At 37.9% G+C, this 24193-nt stretch overlaps 1 protein-coding gene across 2 annotated transcripts in view; it reads left to right on the top strand.

The window, feature by feature from the left end:
• The window catches only part of LOC131034248 (uncharacterized), a 310534-nt gene extending 286577 nt beyond the window's left edge, over positions 1 to 23957 (top strand). For both annotated transcript variants that reach the window (XM_057965668.2, XM_059218164.1), the window contains 3 exons: positions 22426 to 22512; positions 23313 to 23399; positions 23558 to 23957. In XM_057965668.2, coding sequence (XP_057821651.1) covers positions 22426 to 22512; positions 23313 to 23399; positions 23558 to 23608 — 225 coding nt within the window. In that variant the 3' untranslated portion in view covers positions 23609 to 23957. The remainder of the gene's footprint in view (positions 1 to 22425; positions 22513 to 23312; positions 23400 to 23557) is intronic.
• Positions 23958 to 24193: the final 236 nt, after the last annotated feature.

The following is a 24193-nucleotide window of genomic DNA, read 5'->3' as shown; positions in this document are numbered from 1 at the left end:
TTCCCTCGGCTTCTGCACCCTCCGCGACACCTCCTTGGTTCCCTTCGGACAACCCCTCGGCAAGTCGTCCTTCGGCAAGTTGCCTTAGCCTCCGTCTACGTTCTACTCGTCGTTCCAGAATCAAGGCCCTCTGTGTGGCCTCCCACTCCTCCGTTTCTGCTTTCTTATTTCTATCTTTGTTTAATAGGTTGGGCATTAATTCCCGTACACTCCTTTATTAATTCATTTCATCGGATACAACTTGTGTCAATATTATGACACCTTTATTTGAATATAGAATGTTCTTTTATCCCTATGGGATTCAGGGTTCAATTCCTTCTTGGCCTCATGCCATCCCACTCCGCTTCTCGATGGCTGCTTTCTTCGTACTGCTGGAGGATTTGTCAGCGTCACTCTTCCCGAGCAATCTCCTCCAGGCCAGTTTGTTGTGCCAGTGATGCCTGTGCAAGCAACCGGGGGAGGTGGTTCATCAACCGATTTACTGCCGGGATGACTTTCAGTGCTGTCCACACGGCACTTGTTGGGATTTCAGTCTCCGTGGCCTCTCTTCGAACGTAGTTCTCAATGGCTACCTGGAGCAGGATTGAAAATTCCCCTGTGGCGGTGTCTTCTCCGTTGTAAGGGGATTCTTGGCAAATGCAAAGGGATGGCGACTTTATTTTTGTTTCATTTCGCAATTTAATCACTGTGTGGGCATTTTCGGGTATTTTGATGGGCGCAATGACAGTCCTGATGGCAAAACGAATTTCCTCTTAAACACCAAAACGTCTTTGCTTTGCGATTTTGGGATTCTTACGGGATATTGTCGGTGATGCAAGGGCAATGGAAAGGCCACAAAAATTTTGACTCCAGCAAATGATTGCAAAATGGGGATCCCTGTCAAAAAAGACGAGGTGCGTGTGCAATACACAACAATATGGAAATTAAATAAATAGATAAAGAGTAAGCTCTAAATCCAATTAAAATATGATTATGCAAAGTGTCGTAGACTAATTCATCACTAAACTAGAAAATCAAGGTCTATCAAATGAATAGATCCAAAAGTGCAAAATCACTATGAGACTATTTGATTCACCTTCTTGAGTGTAGAACGAACCTAGTGTCATGGATCTAAAGCATTTTTGTTTTGAGCTTATGCTTGTTTTCCTATGTGTCAAATTGTCAATGACTTGAATCTAGGAAAATGGTATTTACACACAATTTGGGACCTTGCTAGAAAGAATTTATTCTCCTTTCATCAAGCCTCTAGGCAGGCCAATTCAATGGCTATGAACAATTGAAGATGGCAGACAACCATGAAATATGCTTCCAGGATGATAGTGCAATGCTAATGTAACAAGATTCTACTAGATATGTAATAGATTCTTTTTATTCCTTGATGTTATCTTTATTCTCCTAGATAGTTCCTAGATAATTCAAATGAATTATAGACCTTAAATACATGATCCAAGCATGTAATTTAAAATGAGTTGTTCTTTACTTGGCTCATAATAGCTAATAAGAAAAAGGAAGAAAAATATAAAATTTGAATCTAGGAGTTAAGGGTTCAGATATATGGACGTAGAAATGACTTGGGTCAATTCCACATCCATGGATCTGAACCAAGATGGATAATAGTAGATTTAGTAGGAAATTTTAGATTCCTCGAATGTGTGGCTTAGTTGCCAATCTTGGTATGGGGATGGATATGAGCTTAGGGTTCAGGTATAGGTTTATGGCATTTTTTTCCCTTGTATATTGTTAGTTAACAGATTCGTCCCTTTAAAGATTTTGCCTCTTGACTCTATACCCTCAACATTAAGGACTAATTTGCAGCTAACAGTCAGGTAGATTATTGATTAATCTCCCTCTGAATTTTAATGGTACAGCTCCCATATAAAAATTAACAGATATTTTAGCTGGCTTTCAAGATTAAGAAAACAATATAACAGGGGGTATGCTTTTAACCAGAAAGCAGAAAGGGACTAACACTTGCACATCAACATGTAACAAATGCAAACAATTTATGACTATGGTTTTAAATTTTATGCAACTTAGAATTAACTACTGTAAACACCAATACACAGATTGCAATACTCACAGCAGGGGAATAAAAGTTGAGATTATGTGATTTGGAACAAGTATCATTAACATTCACATTCACATATATGGACATCAATTCTAAATGATCATTTGGATAGAAATATAACTATAGCTTTACAGAAATCAAGGAGATTATTTCATATGCATAAGCACACAGACTTCACAACACATGAAACTATATAGCATCTCAATGCACACAAGACAATGAGGTTTCCAAAAGTAATAGTCAGATTTCGATTTATTCTTCCAATTTTTAAGGAATCTTGCAACGCATTGCTAAAAAAGTAAAAATATATCCAATTGTCCGACCCTTCTAAAGTCTTTTTCTCGGAATTTAAAAGAAAGCTCCATAACTGTCACTTAAGTAACCGATTTCAAAAATAACTGGTTAACAGAAATAGGTCTTTAAAACAAAATTAAAAGTTAAAATAAGTCTTATAAAGACTCATTAAATATGTCCACTGAATGAAAAGATAACATACTCTAGGAAATTTAAGACAAGTCATGCATTCAAATTGCAATGAATCAAGAGGATGGATTCGCAAATGCATCTCCGGTGGATGTTGTAGTAGAACTCTTAGCTTTTGGGTCCTTATAAGCTTGAGTGACAGCAAGAATTTCACTGTTGTCTGGAATGATCGTCATTTGAAGCCTGAGTTTCCAGACCTTTCTTCCCCCTATGATATTATCCATTCGTACATTTACTGATTTTCTGATTTTTTGTGTTTTGTGTAGATTTTCTGATTTTTGAGTTTTTTGCTTGGTTTTGACTAAGAAGAAATGCAATACAAAATAAAAAATGTTCAAAGGAGATGGTACAGCAAATAAACACATACAATAGGTAAACTTTTATGAGCCTTTATTGAGTGATTTGCTGGTTGCATACCCCCTGATCAGCATGTACAGGTCTGATACAAAATCTGGAACAGAAATTTGCCTTGATGAGTTGGATATTTCACCCAAGAATGCTGTCCATGGGTCTAATCCACATTATCAGGCTCATATAAGGTTTGATCAGCTCCAATAAAGGTCTGAAACCCATGTCCCAGCTAGGGATTGGCTGCAAATGCTCCCAAGAAGGTACGGCTAGCTGTAGGGACCAATGATTTGCTGATATATGGTGGGAATTGGCTCAAATCTGCACATTACTTTTCCAAGCTTGCCCTCCACCCTTGCTGATCTCTGATTCTTTCACCAATAAATCTGAAAACAGAATAATAACCTGTGAGAATTCCCTTGGGTGATATTCCACACTTGTAGGCTCTCAATCCTCTAAGAATTTTTGTTCTCAAAGTCTGATTTCCTGTTGAAACCCTTGCTCCTAAGTGTTGTGCATTGCACACGCTCCCTATCGCCAACAAGGTCCCCTTTCCTCTTTTTGGCCTTTTCGCCTTCACCCTGTTGAGTTCCGCGCAGAGTGTCTCACGTCCTTTTGAGCAAGCCCGTAATCAGTCCATCAGGTGATGATGTTAAACGGAGGAGCCGGCGAATCCGTAAGATCAATTGAGCCTTCGGGCATGAAAATTCCAAGAGACAGTTTAAACCTGAAAATCGCCTGAGATAGGCATAGGATGATAGAAATTGGCGAAATCGGCCAAGTAAAGGGATAAAGTGTCTAAAGGTCACATGAAGACCTCAAGTGCTGATTTTCGTCAGAGGATATAGGAGAGATAAAAGGATGCAAATGTTGAAGTTTCAAAACCTCCCGAGATCCTGAAATCCGCACTAAGGGGGGAGACATTAAGTGAGTTTCTAAGAGTTTGCAGAATGGGCCAAAATGCCAAAGTTCGCTAGCATTGGACGATCTATCAAGAAGTGAAAATTCGCAAAAGGCCTTCAAAGTGTGAAGTTTGCAAAACACATTCAAAGTGCCGAACCTTGCAAAAGCCTTCAAAACGCCGAAAAGCGCTATTTGGAGGAGAAATGATAGAAAGGTATTAAGGTTCAAACTTGCAAACTCCCTCAAAAGTCCGAAATTCACCATACAAGGAAATCGCAATGATCAAACTTAAAAAACTCTCCAATTCGCCGAAAATCGCAATATAACGTAAAAATGTGAAAGTGGGAAGTTTAAAAAGTACCTCAAAATGCCGAACTTAGTCAAAACACCAAACATCGCACTTTAAGGTGAAAATGCAGAAAGGTTAGAAAGTTTGCAAAGTGGCCCAAATCGCCGAAGTTGGCAAAATGCCCCAAAACCTTGAAATTCGCACTTTTAGGTGAAAAAGATAAAAGTTAAAAGCTTGAAAAGCCCGCAAAAATCCCGAAAATCGCAATATTAGAGGAAAGCGCTTTTTTTTTTTTAAAGTTTGAAAAGTGCATAAATTGCCGAAAATCGCGCAGGGAGCCAATTTTGCGAAAAGTAAAACTTAAAATCCCCCTCGAAATGCCGAAGTTCGCATTTAGGAGGTGAAATGCGAAAAGGTTGAATGCGAGTTTTCAAAACACTGGTAATCGCCAAAGTTCGCGATTTGAAGGTGAAGTGCGAAATAAATCAAAGCTTGCAAAGTGCACAATAACCCCAAAAATCACATTCAAAGGAAGGTGCGATTTTTTTTTAAGATTCGCAAAAAAAGCATAAGGCACCCAAAATTGCGATTTAGGGGATAGTGCGAAAAGTTAAGTTTGAAAACCCTCCATTTTGCTGAAGATTGCATAGGGTAAAATCGCGAAGTTTACGAACCTTGTGGAGAAGAAACGCCATCTTCCCCCCCCTTTTTTCCGAAAAATCGCTCAAGGGAAATCGCAAGAGGTAAAATCGCCATTCCAACCAAGGTAACGAATTGCTAAATTTAAGTGTTTCTAATTTGCATTCTCTTTCCAAACCATAGGCACGCAAATTTGAAATAGGGAGTCAACCGTTGGAGTTTGAAATTGCCGAACCTTCCCATTTCAAATTTGCAGGTTGTGAATTTATTTTCAAAACATAGGGCATAAGAGAGGCTTCTTCCAGAATCCAAAGGAACTCATTCTTGCAAGGCAGGTTGTGCGAATTCACGCCATTCATTGTCGTTAGGTAAGCGTGCTTCACCTCTCTCACTAAATCGTTTGAAATATTTGCAAAATCGGATAGGTGTATGTGCAAAATAAATTAAATTGATTAAGTCTTAAATGCATCTTTTCCCCGTATATAAGACGTCAAGCAGCGCAATTGAAATTAGAGTCTGTTCTTAGGAATCAGCTAGAAAACACATTTTCAGACTTAGGAAAGTTTTAAAGCATCGTCCATTTTGAAAGTTGATCCTAAAATGCTTAAGTGTAAATTCGCAATCGAAAAGCTTCATAAATACCCATGTTTAAATCAATTAAGCTTTTAGCTAAAGTGTCATGCTATTCGTTAAGTTCGGTTTTCAAATTGATCCTTGTATGCTGTCATATCCTTTATCTAACCTGCTTCACTTCCTTTATATCGCCTCGTAATCTGCGTCTGGCTGTGCAGGATAAATGCCTAAATCGGCGGTAGAATCATCAAAGACACCTGCTGCAGCCGAGACATCCCGAGCGTCCAAATCAGATATCCCTCGCAGAGTCGAAAAGATGAAGTATCAGTATCAAAGAGGGGGACTAAGGCAATCAAAAGTTCAAAGTGTCTGGGAGAATGTCAGTGATACTGACCTGGGCCATATTGATATTCAAGATTTTAGAAACCGAGTTTTCTCCCCTAATGCCTATGGCAGGCCTAGGCGGATGATGGAAAGTGGCATTGCCTAGGCAGCAGGATTTCCCCCGGCAGTGCAAAACTATGAGCTAGTAGTAGAGGCTGCCCAGCACTACCAACCAAGCTCCAGATTGGTGCTCCTCGAGGACATGGTCCTCATTAACTTCACTCCTGAAGCCATTGGCGATGCATTTGACATTCCCTTTCCGAACAACCCCATAGCAACAACTATAGATGAAGCGCAGGGGGCGTATGATATGAACCCTGCCAGATGCAGAACACTGATAAATGAAGAGTAGTACAAGGAGAGAAGACCTCCAAGCATCAGGATTGGGAAAACGACCCCTAGAAGCGACTTTCACAACGAGCATGGGGACATGGTCACATTGCTCAGCAGGATTATGGGACTTCTCCAATCCAATTGCTTTGAAGAATGGATGTTCTACTTCACAGAACAGGTCTTCGCTGGGAAATCCAAGTTTGACTGGGCCCAGATTATAAGCGACAACATCCACACCCAACTGATCAAACTTGAGGCAAAGAAGTACTTCACTATGACATCCTATTTAGTCTACATGTTCGCCAGGAACCAGCCACTGTCAGGTTTAATCATGAAGGGTGAAATGGGGAATGGGCCTGATTAGGTGAAGGTATACGATTGTTATCCACAGCTACACTATCAGGACATAGCTCAAAGGGAAAAGAATAGCTCTGCCTATGCAGTTGGTTACTATGAGTGCGTCAATGACGCCTTCACAATGCGTCTGGTCAGGCTGATGCGGGGAGGACTACACATAAGGCTCTTAGAGAAAGCTACTATTCTGGTACAGAGGTATGGGGCCTAGTTCATCCAGTTCCCAAGGTTCTCCTACATCCGGATAGCTGCCTTTGAGGGTGCTCCTTTCCAACTTCCGCGGTACCCAACCGACAAGATAGTTCTCCTGGAAGTCGCAAGGCAGTCACGTTCGGTGAGCAGCTTACTCAGAGACAAGAAGCAGTTTGGATTCTCATTCCCTATGATTATAGGTAACCTGGATGTCCATCTAAAGAACCCATCCCAGGCAGGGGAATCCTTTGCAAAACTGGCCTACAAGAGCATTTTCCAAGGAAATGCTTTGATCACGACAATCTGGCAAAGAGAGCCTATGGCAGGCAATACAGAGCAAAAGAATCAGTTGAAGATTATTGGAAGAACTGCTCTGATGACTATGAGGTCCAACGATGCGAATATTCGAGGCTGAGTGTGCAGCAAATGTGACTCTATGAATACCGTCGGGTCCCAGATCAACTAACAGATTCAGGAAATTGCCTGCAAGTCCGAGAATTTGAGGCGGTAAGACATCTTTTGCCAGGCATCAATTGGTTGCAAGATACAATCACTGATTTTGAGGCGGTTATGGCAGCCCCAGAAAGATACATTGACCAGTGGTTGCACCAGCAGATTGAGCGACTAATTCATGAGGGTGTCCAGTTCACCTACCACTTTATGGGCAAGCTTAATTCTCAGTCCTCCGAAGATGAGGGAACTTCCAGTGCACCTAAGGAAGAGATCGAAAAGCCTGAGAAAAGGAAGAAGGCTAAGGCCAGTAGAGGAACTCGGACATCCAAAAGAACAAGAAGGGAAAAGATCCCTATTAGGAGACCAGAGGTCACTTCATCATCAAAAGACCCTAGTTCGTCTGATGATATAGTTGAACTAGATTATATACCTGCTCCGCCTTCCCAGAGTGATATTGATGCATTCGGAGCTGATGATCCTCCTGCACCCAACATGCTGGATGCCGAGCTAAGAGCCATTGAATCAACCGAACCTGATAATCAAGTTGAGGAAGTGGAGATTCCATCCGCTCAGGGGATTGAATTGCATGAACCCACCCAGCAGAGCCGCCATGAATTGCAGCTCCATAATACTACCAAGGATGACTCTACTATTGAAGGAGAGAAAAGGACAAATGAAACCCGCGAGCCTGAAAAGATTGAGGAACAACCATCACATGAAAATACTAGGCAGTTGTTCAGTGAAGTGGGAGAGAATTCGGCTGTGAGCAAGGAACTTGACACTTTCTCTACTCCTCCTGTAACAAAACAGCTGCAAATATGCAATGAGCCGGCTGAAAACATCAAAGAACAAAGTGCCAATTTAACCATAGCATCAGCCCAAACTATACCTCAAGAATGGTTAATTGCACGAGCTCAGCGCAAGGCCGCCACCAAGGCACCCATCGATTTGGAGGACATCTTCTCACGTATAGACCAAGCCAAGGCCAAAGGGAAGAAAAAGCCCAAGGCGTATTCCAGGATAACCAAGGATGAGCAAAGAAACCGTACCCTTCATATTGCCACCCCGCCTATAGACAAGCCAGCAAATCAGATTACACTAGCTAATTATAGCATCACGACTGTCCCCATCGGACGAGCCACTAAGGAGCAGGAAAAGGAGGAATTCAAGGATTCTGTGCAGAACATGCTCAGGCAACTTGAAGAGGTAACAGCTGAAAAGAACATGTATCGAGCTCGTGTTGAGCAAGCCGAGGAGTACATTGACCAACTCCTAAGACCATTGCATAATGCCCCCGAATCCCATATTCCCACGACGGCATTGGCACAGAGGACCACAACAGAATTTGAAGGAGTGCGAGACACCGCAAGGGCTGTCAAGGAATGGATACAAGGCATCAAAAGAAGGGGAGAACGAATCCTTGAAGAAGTAAAAGAAATGGCCCACCATCGAGAGACCACTCTGGTTAGGCTATTAGAGGTAAAAAGGGAATCCCTCAGAATCCATGAAGTAGCTGCTACAACTCTTCCCCTCGTAAGAGCTCTCTTTTAGACTAGTGACTGTCCTAGGTGGAATCATGTGGCATATCCTGACATTTCATTGTTTGCAATAGTTTACCAGCAGTCTAGGAGTGTTCAGAGGTATACCTTTGGGATAGAAATGGAGTGTGGGGTGATTTTCGTTGATTGTCATTGGTTTGATGACAAATTTGATACCATCTATGTTGCTGATCAGAGTTATGACAGCGAGGGTTGGCGACCACTTGTTTTGGTTATATGGTATATGGGGGTTCATTTTCACATTGTTTTGATATTCTACATGTTTGTATGGTTACTTCAGGGTGAACATTTGACATTCTCCTACTTCATCTCCTACAGAAAATTCTATATTTTGATTTGGGATCCGAGTATTGATTTGCTTGGTACATTATTTTACATGGATTCCCATACGTTACTTCATGGTTTGTGGTATTTGGGCATTTTTATCAGAGTAGCGCAGCAGTTGGGTGAAGCAACATTTATCAGATTGGTATGGGGTCTAGATGTTGGCTTGTTGGGTACTTTGTTCCTCATGGATCACCGCATGTTATTGCGTAACATTCATGTAGACTAGAATAGGAGCATTCAGTATTTTATGCACGGCTTGTATGGGATGGTGGTGGTACATGGAGGCATTGCTTGTGAACAAGCAATCTCTGGGAAGGGAGGACTGTAATGTCCCCTTTCTAGGTGATAGGAGAAGAGAAGTGGGATGGTCTATTATTTGGATCTTGTAGGCTGGCAGTGTTGGATAGAGACTCATGCAGGGTATTCAGTATCCGGAGTTGGCATTTCAGACAGTTTGAGGGCCATTGGGAGTAGTTCCTTGATTTTAGGGAGATTCCCTATTTTTTAGGAGGTTGTGGCAGTTCCCATATTGGAGGTTCCACGGGACCATGTCATGGTTTCAATTTCAGGGAGTTTGGGTGCGTTTCCTAGTTTCTAGGAGCATCCCTAGATTTTAGGGATGGGACTGCCAATTAGCTCAGCTTTTCCGGCATCGGTCATAGATAGGTGACAAAGTTATATTCATGATTGTTTGTTCATTTTGGGCTATTATTGGATATCTGGAGATATTTTAATATATTTAAATATTTCCTAAGTTAGCGATTAAATAAATTAAAATAAGGCTATGTATTTAGTCATTTCGGAGTGATAAGGGGTTTCTGGCTTCATCTGGGTTGATATGCCTATGTGTTATAGCTCGTTGGAAAGGTCTTGAACTTTGCTACATGATTCTTACCTTCTGGAGTCTTTTTGGATGCCTGAAGCTATTTATTTGCAATTTAGTGTTATTTTCCTATAGTTGACGCCATAATTAGAAAATAAGACTCTTTTTATAATGCGCCAACTTTACTCCCTTTTAGGGTTTGGCTTGGAAAGGAAAGGAGATATAAGGAGATGAAGACCAAATTGTTCATTATCTTTATCTTTTTACACAATCAAACTTATTTTGCGAATTAGCTCTGAGTGGGCGATTCTTCATCTAGGACGCAAACCCCAAGATCTGGATTGGCTGGGACGTAGCCCTCAACAGTTATTGGCATTGCATTCTTCAGGCAGAGTGCATTGTTGACAGAGATTGAGTACGCCATTCTTCATTGTGGATTCAGGTTGCAGAGTAAGGGTTTCAGCATGGCAGATTGATTCTTCAGCTTGGGCGTGATCCTTGCAGCCTTAGGGCCGCCATTTGCAACAGGTACATCCCACGTGGAATGTAAGGAATGCATGTATTCAGCCTTAAAGGTATTCTTGATTCATGATCACTATTCACCTTTCAGTTTGGCATCATTGTTGGATGTAAGTTCCTTGGATCTGCAGTGGAATTATTATTTGGTTTTACAAATCAAAAATCTGTCTGGTACAACTTGTAGCAATTCTTAATTTGGTTGTATGTTCTTATTTATTTTCAATGTCCTTTCATATTTACTGTTCATTATTCATTACTTGTTTGAAAACTATCAAAAAACACAAAAAGAAACAAACCTTCTACAACTTCTGTCTATTCTCTAAAACCATCAAAGGAATCACAGGAAGATATAGTTTATTAATTTAAAAACTACAGTGGATCAACAAGGGGATCCATTAGGGATCTTTCATATTCCTACTTGCATCCAGTTATCAGAAATTGATACTTCCACTTTTGATTTTGAAGAATTTATGAGGCAATCTACCTGCCCGTTGGTAACTGAGCAAAACGTGGTCGTTGTCCAAACAAATATTCCTCCCAGGATGACCACGGTGATTCAAACAGAAACTGCTTCTCCTTTGCCTACAGCTGCTACTGAAGGGGACTTGATGACTGTAATGTCCCCTACCTGATCTATTTAAATATACTAAAATTGATAGATTTTCTTCAATAAGTTATTAACAAGTGCTTGTCTATTTTCCTCATTAGCTGATTAATTTCATTATTCATAGTTCTTAATATAGATATCAAACCTTGCTACTACTTCAGTTTTAAGGGAGAAAGGTTTACATATGTTACCAAAGTGCTTAGAGACCAACTACAATAGGTTCCCTCAAAGTTTACAGATCCAAGCCCTTACCTATCTTGGGTCTATACCCTCAAGGCTTATGGGTCGTTGATCCCCACCCTATCTTGGGACTTAACCTATTGCTTGGATTTAGACTGCCCCTCTTTGGAACATCTCAATCCCATCTTCTTAAATACGGAAAGTAATAACATGATTTAGACTATAAGTATATATATTTCTTATGTATTATGAATATATATATGAAATTAAGTATGATTGTCATACATATTGCAGTCCATATTAGCATTACTATTAATTCTGCATAAGAACATTATTGGGCTTCATATATTAAGCATACTTATTAAGCACATCCCCATGCATACCACCAAGAACACAAATGTTACTGCCTATAACTTGATAACAATTCTGATCTAATCTAATCAATGGTGATCTTACTAGATGCTTTTGATTCCTTTCCTTTATATCTCTCAATGTGAGGGAGAGGTCACACCTCTTCATCATGTATACCCTTTGGCAAGAGATACACCCTTTCACCATTAGCACCCTTTGAAAGAGTGCAACTCTTCATTATTTCTGCCCTTTGAAAGGGACACAACCTCTCATAATCAGATCTGCAGTTATCATTTAAATCAGATCTGCACTTCTCATTTCGAAATTATTCCCCCTCTCAAATGAGGTTCTCTTCTCCCTTTTATATCTCATTGTTGAGGGAGTCACAACCTTTCCTTTCATTTCTTTTGACTTTTCATTAACTTAATTAATTTTTAATTAATCATATTTAATTATATTTAATTATTTTATTTTATATTTTAATTTAATTTTAAATATTTTAATTTTATTATTATCATTTATTATTGAATTTTATTTCAAAGTGGGGACATTACAATGACTTTGCCTCCATGGCTCAATTCTTTTACTCCGAAAAGGAAGAAGCAAGAAATCTCACCTGATGCCTTTGATTATCAACAACTGAAACAATCCAGATCCAAAGTTGCTAAGAAGGCCAAGACTATCTCTAGAGTAACTATTTGACAGCAACAAGATGAAGGTAGCTGAAATTGTGGAACCTATTGCAAATAAGCCACTTGAGGAAATGTCAGCTGCTGATTATAAGGTTACAAGGATAGAGTTGGGCAAACAGACGCATGAGGTCATTAAACATGATGCTCAGTTTTCTGTTGCTTCGCTAGTGCAAAGGTGTGATGAACTTCTAGCAAAGAAAGACAAGCTAGAAGAGGAAAACCAACAACTTATGGCAGCCATTCATAAAATCAATAAACCTGCTACTAAAGGGAGTAATTCCATAGGTTCTTCTAGTTCCCAAGAATCGATTCGTGGAGTGGAAAGGGTTGCTCAGAAGATACAAGCACTTGATTCCTGGATTGATCAGCTTCATGATCTATGTGCATAGGTAATGAAAGACATTTTTCAGATGATGTCTAAGTTAGAGACCATTGACGAGAAATTGGATCAGACCTCTAATGCTTTCAAAAAGAATCTGGAAAATGTTGAAGAAAGTTTGACAATCTGGCGTACCATGCCCCAACAACAGCTGAGTGTCTTACAGGAGCATGTCATCATCTCTTCTAGGGTCATGTACTTGGAATTTGAAGAGCTTCTGAAAACAAGGCCCTTGTTCTTAAATCCCTCATTGAGGAGATCGGTGATGCAAAGAGATTCCGGGGTGAAGTTTTCCGAGATATTGTCTCACATTGTGAAAAGGCCTCTTGCAACATAGCAAGTCAGGATGGAGAGCTGATTCCAGAAGAAGAAGTTCTTGCTGATTTACAGATGAGGATTCATAATGAATGGAGGAGCGAACAATTCTCGGCCGCTTCAATTCAGATATTGATGAAACACCAAGCCTTTTTGCATGAAATCAAGTCTATCTTGGATAAAACAACTTTGCGCTCCTCCGGTGTCATGACACTATTGTGAAGACCATGGTTGTTGCCAAGAACACCCATGAACCGAATCCCGAGGAACTACAAACGAGCATCCAGAAATTTAAAGGATTCGTGGCTTCACATAATGCAACTTAAGTGTTGACAACACTTGGTTGTATTTTTCCACCTTTGTAATCTTTAGTTGTAATTTTGTTTTGACAAGTTACATGTAAAAGTATTTTTTTGTAAAATGCAAGTTACACATTACTTGCACTTTTGTAATTACATGTAAGACAACTACAAGTTGTATCCAATTAGGACTGTAGTTGGAATAAGTTTTAGTTAGTTATTGAATAAGTCTTGGTGGTTGAGAGAATCTATCAAGTTAGTTAGGATCCTCCCACCTTTTTCTCAAGGCTCCTCTTCTATAAATACTCGAGGGGTCTATTGTAATCTTTTGGAAAGCAAGCAAAAACTCTGCCAAATTTACAGCAAAGAAGTCTTTGAGCTTTCATGTGTAAATTCAAGAATTGAAAGGAATAGAAGGAAATTGCTCAAACTTTGAGTCTTTGTGCTACATTCTTGAGTTAGTGTTGTATATTATCTTTCTTGCAAGTGTTCCTAAAGAGCTTAATCACATTTGATTTGCACTCTTTGTGCTGCAAATAGTTGAGTTTAATATAGATTAAAATAAATATTTTGTTGAGAGAAGCCGCAAGTCTTTGTGCTTTCACTTGTTCTTAGGAGAATTTAAGAATAGATTTTGTGGGAAATAGCTGTGAGTCTTTGAGCTTACACTACTTCTCATTGTTTTAAAGAAGAAAAGAATAAGAAATTGCAGTCTTTGAGCTGTTATAACTTGTCCTTTATAGCATTAGTATAGAAAAGGGTAGATAGGACTTCATATAATCAAGTCTTTGAGCTTGATATTGTTGTCCCGTCCGGAAGGAAGTGACGGAAGTCTTTGCGCTTTCAGGAAACTTCATTTCCTTTCTCTCATTTCATTTGAAAGTGGTTACTGTTGTTTATATTCAATTGCTATCCTTTTTTTGTGAAGAGAAAAGGATATTGTCTTTCTTGAAAGAAGAAGAAAGATTGTTGTCCCATCCTATTTTATTTTCAAAGTTGTAGTTAGATAGTGGGAGCCTTCCCTTAATTAGGAGAGTTTACTCACATACTGTGGTTGAAACCACAATTTTGTATATTTCCCCAAGTGTACAAAATTTTCAACCAACAGCTTCTTCGATGCCATGATACCATTGTGAAGACCATGGTTGTTGCCAAGAACACCCATGAACCGTATCTTGTTGAGCTACGAATGATCGTCCAAAAGTTTGAAGGATTCATGTCTTCACACGCTGCAGCTTAAGTGTTTTTCAACACTTAGTTGTATTTTTCCAGAATTGTAATCTCTTAGTTGTAGTTTTTCTTTTGACAAGTTACATGTAAAAACCTTTTGTAAATTGCAAGTCAAGTATTTACTTGCACTTTTGTAATTACTTGTACGGCAACTACAAGTTGTGTTCAATTAGGATTGTAGTTTGAATAAGTCATAATTAGTTATTGAATAAGTCTTGGTGGTTGAGAGAATCTCTCAAGTTAGTTAGGATCCTCCCACCTTTTTCTCAAGACTCCTCTTCTATAAATACTTGAGGGGTCTATTGTAATCTTTATCTTTTAGAAAGCAAGCAAAAACTCTGCCAAATTTACAGCAAAGAAGTCTTTGAGCTTTCATGTATGAATTCAAGAATTGAAAGAAATAGAAGGACATTGCTCAAGCTTTGAGTCTTTGTGCTACATTCTTGAGTTTGTGTTCTATATTATCTTTCTTGCAAGTGTTTATTCAAGAACTTGATCAAATTTGATTTGCAGTCTTTGTGTTGCAAGTATTTGAGGTTAAATATTCTTTTGAGAGGAGTTGTAAGACTTCGTGTTTGCACTTATTCTTAAGAGAGTTTAGAAGCAGATTTTGTAAGAAATAGTTGTGAGTCTTTGAGCTCATACTACTTCCTACTGTTTTATGTAGAAAGAATAAGATATTTCAGTCTTTGAGCTGTTATAATTTGTTCTTAATAGCGTTAGTATAGAAAAGGGTAGATAGGACTTCACATAATCAAGACTTTGAGTTTGATATTGCTGTTTCGTCCCGAAGGAAGTGACGGAAATCTTTTTGAGCTTTCAGGAAACTTCATTTCCTTTCTCTCATTTCATGTCAAAAAGTTGTTACTGTTGTTTTATGTTAAATTGCTATCACTTTTCTGTGAAGAGAAAAGGATATTGGCTTTCTTAAAAGAAGAAGAAAGACTGTTGTCCCATCCTATTTTATTTTTAAAGTTGTAGATAGATAGGGGGAGCCTTCCCTTAATTAGGAGAGTTTTACTCACACACTGTGGTTGAAACCACAATTTTGTATATTCCCCAAGTGTACAAAATTTTCAACCAACATCTTCCTCCTAGTCGGGGTTTTGAACACTCAATTGAATTAGAAGAAAAATCTAAGCCTATGATTACCACTCCTTATAGACATCCCATGTAATAACCCTTACCTATTCTGCCTTAAATTTTCGATTTTGACCTATGGGCATTTTGTCAAACAGTTTGTGTGTGAAGTCTGATTTTGTTTTCTGAGCTCTGATTTGCTGTTTGAGTGCATATGTTTTGGTGCCAAATGTTGATAGAAGCATACAAAATGATAAAAGAATAATGTAGAAACATGAACAGCAATTTATTTCATGTAAGACCATTTCATCACTTCAAACCAAGTCTATGACCAATGAAGCTTGTAGAAGGTGGATTTGTAATTTTGCACTCTTGCTGTTGTAGGATGGGCAATTCTGTATCACTTTGATGATGTTGGCAGCCTCTAACAGATGCAAATGTCTTCCTCCAAGACAGCTGCCTAAGGAAAAATGGTACCTATGAAACCCCACACTGGTATGGAGATAAAGTTGATAAACTGAAGTGCTGTTTGATAATGCTGGAAGTGGCCATTATGGGGTCTGGGATTGAAACATTAAAGTCTAGGAAAGACTGTATAATCTGGAAAAGCCAACATTCTTATATTTCCATAAAATTTGTCTTCTAGCGAAGCCGATTATGACAAGGATGAAGCAATAGCCTCTAAATTGAAACCACACCCTTTGGCTGTATATTGCACATACAATGTGCATTTCTCTGCACATGCCCAAGTGTGTATACACAAAATGCTCCAGCTATAGGTCACGGAAGTTATGGGCACAATACTGCGACTTGATGTGTTTGCACACGAACTTGTCAGTTTAATAAAACATTCAAACCTCCAAACTTGGCTAAGAAAGCCACGAATCCTCTGCCTGGGGCTACGTCCAGACTGCAGAAGAGCCCTAGGATTTTGTGCCAGGGTTGGAGCCAACACTCTTACGGTGCTGAGAAAGGCTTCGATAAAAAAAAGTAAAGATAGATAGATAGATAGATAATTTTAAAGTCCGTGAGGCTAAACATAGCCTATGGGACAGCCTGCCAAATTAAACCAGCTTCAGTAACTCATTTCTTTTCTTGTGCAAGTTGACGATGAGCACTCCCAGGTTCTCAATGTACTCCTCGCTGAATAGGCTATGCCAAGAGCAATCAGATAAAATATTAACAAATTTGTCCCTGCTATCCTTGTAAGCATCACATTCTAGAATAAAATGTTGTTCAGTTTCCACGATCCCAGAATTGCAAAAGGTGCAAAATCTCTCTTCCCAAGCCTCTTTTGGCCTCTTCCAGTGCCCGGTCTCACAACGGAGTTGATGAGAGTTGGTTCTCAGCTAAGCAATAAGAATTTTAGCTCTCCATGAAATGTTAGCTCCAATGTACGTTTTTTGAAGTTGATCACGTGGGATTGAACTCATTGATATAATAAATTTTCTTCCTTCCAAGCCCATTTTCCCAATTCCTCTTGTAGAATTTATTCATAACGAAGGCCTTTATGTCTTTGTTATTGGTGGGACACATATTGAAATGGATGTTCCATTTACTCATCCACTTGATGTTTTGTTGCATCCACGTATTATTATTATTATTACTATCATTATTATTATTAAATCCTATTTCAAAAGGGGGACATTACAACAAGTTTCAACATTCATTGAGGATTCCCATTTTTCAGAATTTTGGAAAGTTGGAGGGGAAGAAGAAATTGCAAGTTTCATGATGCATGAGATGAAATGTTTTGGCTTGTAGTTCTTTCTTTTTATGTGCTGATTTATGTCATTTTTAAATCAGATTTTGGAGTGTTATTTGAAACCTATAAGACTACCATACAATGTAATTTCAGCTAAGTTACCAGGTTCACCTATCTAGAGCCCCTAACACAAATCGGGTCCCCGTGGGTCTTGGTTCGTGACTGGTTCAGACAAGGTTCACCCCAGGGGCCCTGGGTTCCGTTGTGAACACAGAACCCACAGGGGACCCAGGGCCCCTGGGGTGAACCCTGTCAGGCCCTGGGTTCCATTGTGAACACAGAATCCATAGGGGACCTAAGGCCCCTGGGGTGAACTCTGTCCGAACTCGGGCGAACCCAGGTGCGAACCCTAACACATAAGGGACAACAATACAAGGAAGGGGCAATGAAGCTTTGGAATGTAAACCCAAAGTGTACCAACTTGGATGCAACTGTTGATAATCTGGTTAGAGTCACTTTAAATGATGATGATGAGATACCTACAATTGATGGAGCTAGTGGGAGTGGCACTTGTTTGGGTTCAAATGATTTTGAAATCGAACTTGGAGCAAATCATGATGATCTTCATCTAGATCCTTTTGATGATTGATGAACATTGAAGATAGAAGACAATTATTATTTTTGATTGTCAATTTTGTAATTGTAGTGATTTTCATTTGAATCGTGAACCTGGAAATATATGAATCTATGATACATTGATATATATTATATGGCATATGAGTATATGACATAATATGATATTATTGAAATTCTGAACTATCAATTGAATTGGCATTTGGGATTGATCAATGATGAAGTAGCATACTATTAAATGTATTTAGATTTGTAATTTTGTATATTTCCTTAAATTTTTGCATATATATATATATGAACCGAACCCACGAACCCAAAAGGCAAAAAAAATTTTGCTCGAACCCACGAACCAGGTTCGTGTCCTCGAACCCACTCCTGAACCTAAATTGGTAACTTAGAATTTCAGACTTGTTAAGTTATTTGCAAATTTCATGAACATTTGGGTAAGATTAATGAGAGATTGCTTGCTTTTGAATTTACTTAGCATTTTTGAGTTGATTTTGTATGTGATTTTGGGTTATGTGAATACCCATATCAGATTTTAAGTCAAATCTTTAGATGATTTTCATGTGTGTTTGAGAGGGTTTTTAGCCCTTCATCAAAACCCATCTCTAAGCACCTTGGATACTCAAAAAAAGGCCCGCATGACTTCTGTAGGCATATCACTACAACTTTGGCACCCATTATTAACCTGCAATTCCTTCAAAGTTTGGCCAAGGCAATCAATAAGGGCATGAGCATCAGAAAATGACCTTTCCACAATCCCGACAACTCTCCATAAAATATGTCGACACCCAAAGTCTTTAGTTTACACCAATACCTATTATTTTGACCTCCTTTATGAGTATTTCACCTTGATGCCTTACCCAAAAATAGCGAGCAACATGAAAATGGAGATTTTGATATGAAGTGACCACCCTCTAGAAAATTGACCACCCAATAAATTTGTATTTACCCAAATATTGACAAATTCTTGAATCTCTACAAATTAATTTTTTCCAAGAAAGATAAATTCCTCAATAAAAACCTATTCTTCAATTATGAACTTTCAACACAATGATGACCTCTGGATGAAATCTCTCAAATGGGATCTAAGGGTTTTTGTCCCCAAATCTCACATCTTCAGCACATTGTCGATCCCTAATTGGAACTACACTGCCTTCCAGCTTTTTGTCTGTCAAGAAACCGATAAGAAATGTGACCACGGGCACAAATCTCCAAAAGAGAAATAAACAATCTTCAGACTGAATCCTTTCTTCTCCTCATCCTTTTTATGATCCCATGCTGAATATTCCGGAATATAAATTCACTTTTTAAAGATTAATTTATTTTTTCTCATAAAGTGACTTATACTAATTTATTTTATTTTGTATTGGCACCAAGAAAGTTACTTATTCAACTTATAAACATAGTTAATTAAATACAAGTTGCTCAAAAAATTAATTTAGAATTTTAGACAACTTAATTTAATTAATTTAATTATTTATTCTCCGAAAACTTGGGCTGTAAATTGGGGACATTACAGACTTGTTTTTAATATTCTCTTGAAGGAATTCCCTTGCTACAGCTAGCTGCCATTTCCTAAGGAAGGTGTGTGAATGAGAAAGGAGGCATTTGAGGCGTTGGGAGTTTGTAAGTTAAGTCGACCTTTTGTGGGAGGCCCCAAAACACTTTTCCCTAGATGTAGCGTCTGCTATTGTTATGAGGCTGTGCCAACAGCTTAGTGTGAGGACGTGAGGGAAAGAAGGCAGTCATGGGAGTTTCGAAGGGGTTTATAAGGTAAAAAGAGCTACAAATTTTTAATAGCAGATTAAGGGAGACCAGCCAAGTCTAATCGGTTATTATTTTGAAACTCTTCAAGTTGTTGTTTAGTCAAGGTTCTAGACATAGAGTTCATATTATTGTTGAACCTAGGCGCTACATGAGGTTCATAAAGTGAGGTGTGAGAAAATTTGCAAATCAAGCAAACAAACGTTTTATAAACACAGAAATCAGTAAGGCTCATTGCATTTCTACATTGGCTTCAATGTCAATGATAACACCTACCACCAGGGAGTTCAATGATGGTCGTGAAGAGCACACGGTTATACTAAGAGGGGGTGAATCAGTATAACAACAATCTTTTACCAATTTAAACTTTTTCAACTTCAATCATAAGTATATAACTTATCTCATAAACATATTCATTGCATCTCAACATTCATATGTGATCTAACTAATATGAACACAAGTAAAACACAAGATATATACGTGGAAACCCTTAAGGGAGAAAACCGCGGTAAATCAATGCTTTTATATATTTCTTCTTTTACAATATTTCGTAGGCATCAACCTACTAGAGGCACCAACCCCTATGTTTGTTTGTGAGCACCAACCCACTGGAAGCACTAACTCCCAATTTTGATTTTGTGAGCACCAACCCACTAGAAGCACCAACTCCCACTTCTGAATTTGTGAGCACCAACCCACTGGAAGTACCAACTCCCTAATCCAGAATTAATGAGCACCAACCCACTTCTCATAAATATGATATTCCACCTTGAAAATGTTGCTGTACCAACAGATGATGGGCAGTCTTTCTCTCCTCAAATTCTGCCTTATCTTTCATACAAATATTTTTCTTTATATCTGCAAAATATATTTTATATCAGCACATTTCTTTTATCAACATCTGCATATATACTTTTTCACATATTCTGCACTTATCTCTTATCTCTTGTATATAGACTGCATATATTTATCAGTACAAATCTGAGACTCTTCATTATTTACTATTTTTATTTCCTCATATTCTTCCTCACACCCAACGATACTTGTGTCTGATTATATTTTCAGAATAACACACCACACACTCCTATTCTTCTTACACTACTTTCAGATTATTTTATTTCACACATCTCCCACTCTTTACAGTCTGAAAATTATTTCTAATTATACACTCTTCTTCACCTCCATATAACTCACGTTCCTTTTTATATCTCTCATAAATCTTGAAGGGTACTTGTGTCTGATTATATTTTCAGAATAACACACCACACACTCCTATTCTTCTTACACTACTTTCAGATTATTTTATTTGTATTTTATTTCACACATCTCCCACTCTTTACAGTCTGAAAATTATTTCATAATTATACACTCTTCATCACCTCCATATAACTCAAGTTCCTTTTTATATCTCTCATAAATCTTGAAGGGACATATCTACACAGAGACACGCCTTAATAAACAAACTCTAATTCCTTTTATGAAACTGCACCTTTTATACTTACACGTATTGTCTTCTTTTACACCCTTTCCAAATCATGTTCCTTCAATTATATAACCATTCGTAGATTAAGTAATATGAACCGATTTGAATATTAGTTGACTATCGGTCATGTCTTATTATCGATACACAATTCTTTTGTTTAATGTGACTATCGGTTTTGATTATTAAACCATCAATAATCCTTTTCAATGGTTTTGTTTGCCATAGATTTTATTTATTATACTCACTACCCATGATTAGTATTTTCATGACCAACGATAACTATTATGGATTAATAGTTCGGCGATCTTCAACACATATTACTTGCGTATAATTCAAAGGATCATCTGCTACATACTCTGTGAGCCACATACTAGCATTGACTACGTGGATGGTCTGAAATCAACAAAACCACAATCTATCATTCGGTATCTTTGTAATACGAGCAGTCATAATCATGTATAGAGTCAATATTTTCACAAAGTCAACCACATTAATTTATATTTCATAATCATCGTCATTGTTTCATATTCCAGTCGCTGTATATATAATGTTGCCGCTAAGACTTAAGTCGCTGTACTCTTTTATCGGGGCTGTCTTGGTAGTCGTATGTATACTTCTTTCCAAAACGCTTATCATTACTTACTTCAATCGCTGGGCATCTCCTTAATATGAATTGGTGTGTTGCTATATGCTTCTTTATAATCGCTGACTTTGAATTAATCGCATACTCCTATCCACGTCCTTCTCTATACTTTAAGCCACATGGAATCACTTTGTCATGTATAATATTCATTACTTTCCTAAGAAGTATAATACTTTCCTTTGACCCCTTAATGAACGTAATCTCTGCTATCTCTATATTCAAGTTCCTGGTCCTCCATACGTATATTCTGGTACTGTATAGTCACATTTTAGGCCCGTACTTGTGCCATTCTCGCTGTTCTCCATATCACACATCGACCTCTTAATATGGTAAATACATTATATATCAATATGCCTTCAAACATGATCGGCCCTTATAACTGGGTACATGTATGCATGATGTTTGTCTTCAAAGAGCATCTATATACAGCCACACACACTTGCAAATATCTTCTTCCAAACCTGATAAGATATCTTCATTTACAGTCTTTCAACAATCTAGTGTAGGGATTAATTGTCTTCAAAGAACATATACACAGTCATATATATTACCTGGTGTATACTGTCAATTCATTTTGTTCTTATTCACTTTATATTCTCAGTCACTATGCTCTGATCACTGTATACCTACACCTTGTATATGGAGTTCTTCTTCAATACTGATCACTAATCTGATCATGGAGATGCCTTTTGAATGTCTTCAATACTGATCACTATTTTGATGCTTTCTTTATCAGTTCTAGTATATCTTATCATGATGCAATTTTATTAAAGTCAGTTCTGGTGACATACATATCCTCCGCTTTTTGCAGGCAGGGTTTTTCCTTATGCATTACAGTCATTTATGGCGTACACATTTGGAAAGACTTTACAATCTCTATAGTGATCGAAAACTAAAGGTTTGTTTCTTCTCTAATAAAATATTAATAAATTAGAATTATGATGTTTACTCCAATATTTGTGGTGAAAGTGAAAATAATGTTATTTAAAGAATTTAGATCAATTGTGCAAATTAGTATATGTCATTTTATATCATAAGTAGATCTCATATCAATTGCAGAAGTGTGTCATCAATGTCCAGATAAACATGTCTCTTCACTTTAAGTCAATATATGATGTCAGTTAAGAATTTTAAACACTGAAACATTTGTCACTGTCTATTGGGTTCACGTTTGATTATTCTGAGATTGCAATTGAGAACTAAACAGATCCTTGAGAAAATTTAGTCAACCGTTGCTGGCTTGGTAATCACACTTTCAGATACCAACTATTCTTTTGGAAAAGACTTCGTTGAAACATTTGCTTTTATACTATCGAGATCTAACGAGCCATTTAAGAAAGTGTGATTGAAGATGGTTATAACTTATATTCAAGCAATGTTGCAAGGAAAAACATATGGCCCCCACTATTATCATTTTATATGAATTATTAACCCTTGAGCACAGTACTTTTACACGGCATATGTCTAGGGCTTAGGAATTAGAGAAAAACTCGAAGTTCGCTCTTTCTTGTTTTCAATTGCAAGGATAAGGTGGGGTTATATGAACATATGCCTCATCAAGTAGTATTTCTCTTACGTTTATGTACTGGTTCTGTATCAAATATGGATATAAACAACCAAGTGCAGAAATGGAAAATATCCTCCCAATATTCTAAGCCGCCGAGTGGCCAAGATAACATTTTTTCTTGTTCTTATCAGGTTGCATTAGATCCAAAGCTATTTCTAGGAGTGAAGTCAATTGCAGATGCTGTTGAATATCTCCACTCTGGTCAAAGCATAGGCAAGGTAAGCATTGATAAACTGAGAATCTCATCTACCCATTTCTGATTGCAAGGCAAGTTTTTCTTTAACAAGTACATTAGATCTAAGCTAAAATTTAGAAATCAATTGTTTATGAGTCGAACCATAAGAACTAATTTTTTGATACTATGAAATTTCTTTAGGTGGTGGTCTGCATTGATCCAAGTTTCAGCCAAGTAATTGCACGGTTGTAAGCATGGGAAATTGAACTATTCTTGCAAATATGCAGAATAAATTGCATGTTCACAGCAGTGCCTGCAGTAATTATTTTATTTATATCTTTAGCTAAATGGAGACTGGCATCATATTAATTGTATGTATGACATAGTCATTTAAAAATGACAATAATAAGCATGATATGTGACAAGCTCATTTCCTAAGCAATATTGAGTCCCTTGGTGTAACATAATCTGGTTGTTAGATGTTAACGCTCAAGGTAAAAGCTTGTACAATACGTAGTGAACATCATTATTTTATTTGCTTGATCATAATGGAAGTGATAACAAACATGATTAAGTAGTAATGAAAATTACTTCAATACTTTATTTAGAGAACCATAGGACATGAGAGAACATCGTATCAACACAATAGAACAAAAAGAATGGAGTTATGAGACCAAATTAATGTACATAGGGTTTATTTGTAAAAATTATAATCCAAGAAGGATATGAACTACAAAAGTAAGGACACATTTTTCAAATATGCTCCTCTTTGAGAAATATTTGGAATTTCAATTTTGATGGATTGTTGAAGGTGAACATTAGCTAGGGTGGCAAGAG

This window comes from Cryptomeria japonica, chromosome 3 (assembly GCF_030272615.1).
Source record: "Cryptomeria japonica chromosome 3, Sugi_1.0, whole genome shotgun sequence".
NCBI classification, from domain to species: Eukaryota; Viridiplantae; Streptophyta; class Pinopsida; order Cupressales; family Cupressaceae; genus Cryptomeria; species Cryptomeria japonica.
Note: the sequence above shows the minus strand (reverse complement) of the source record. Positions and strands in the feature narration are given on the sequence as shown.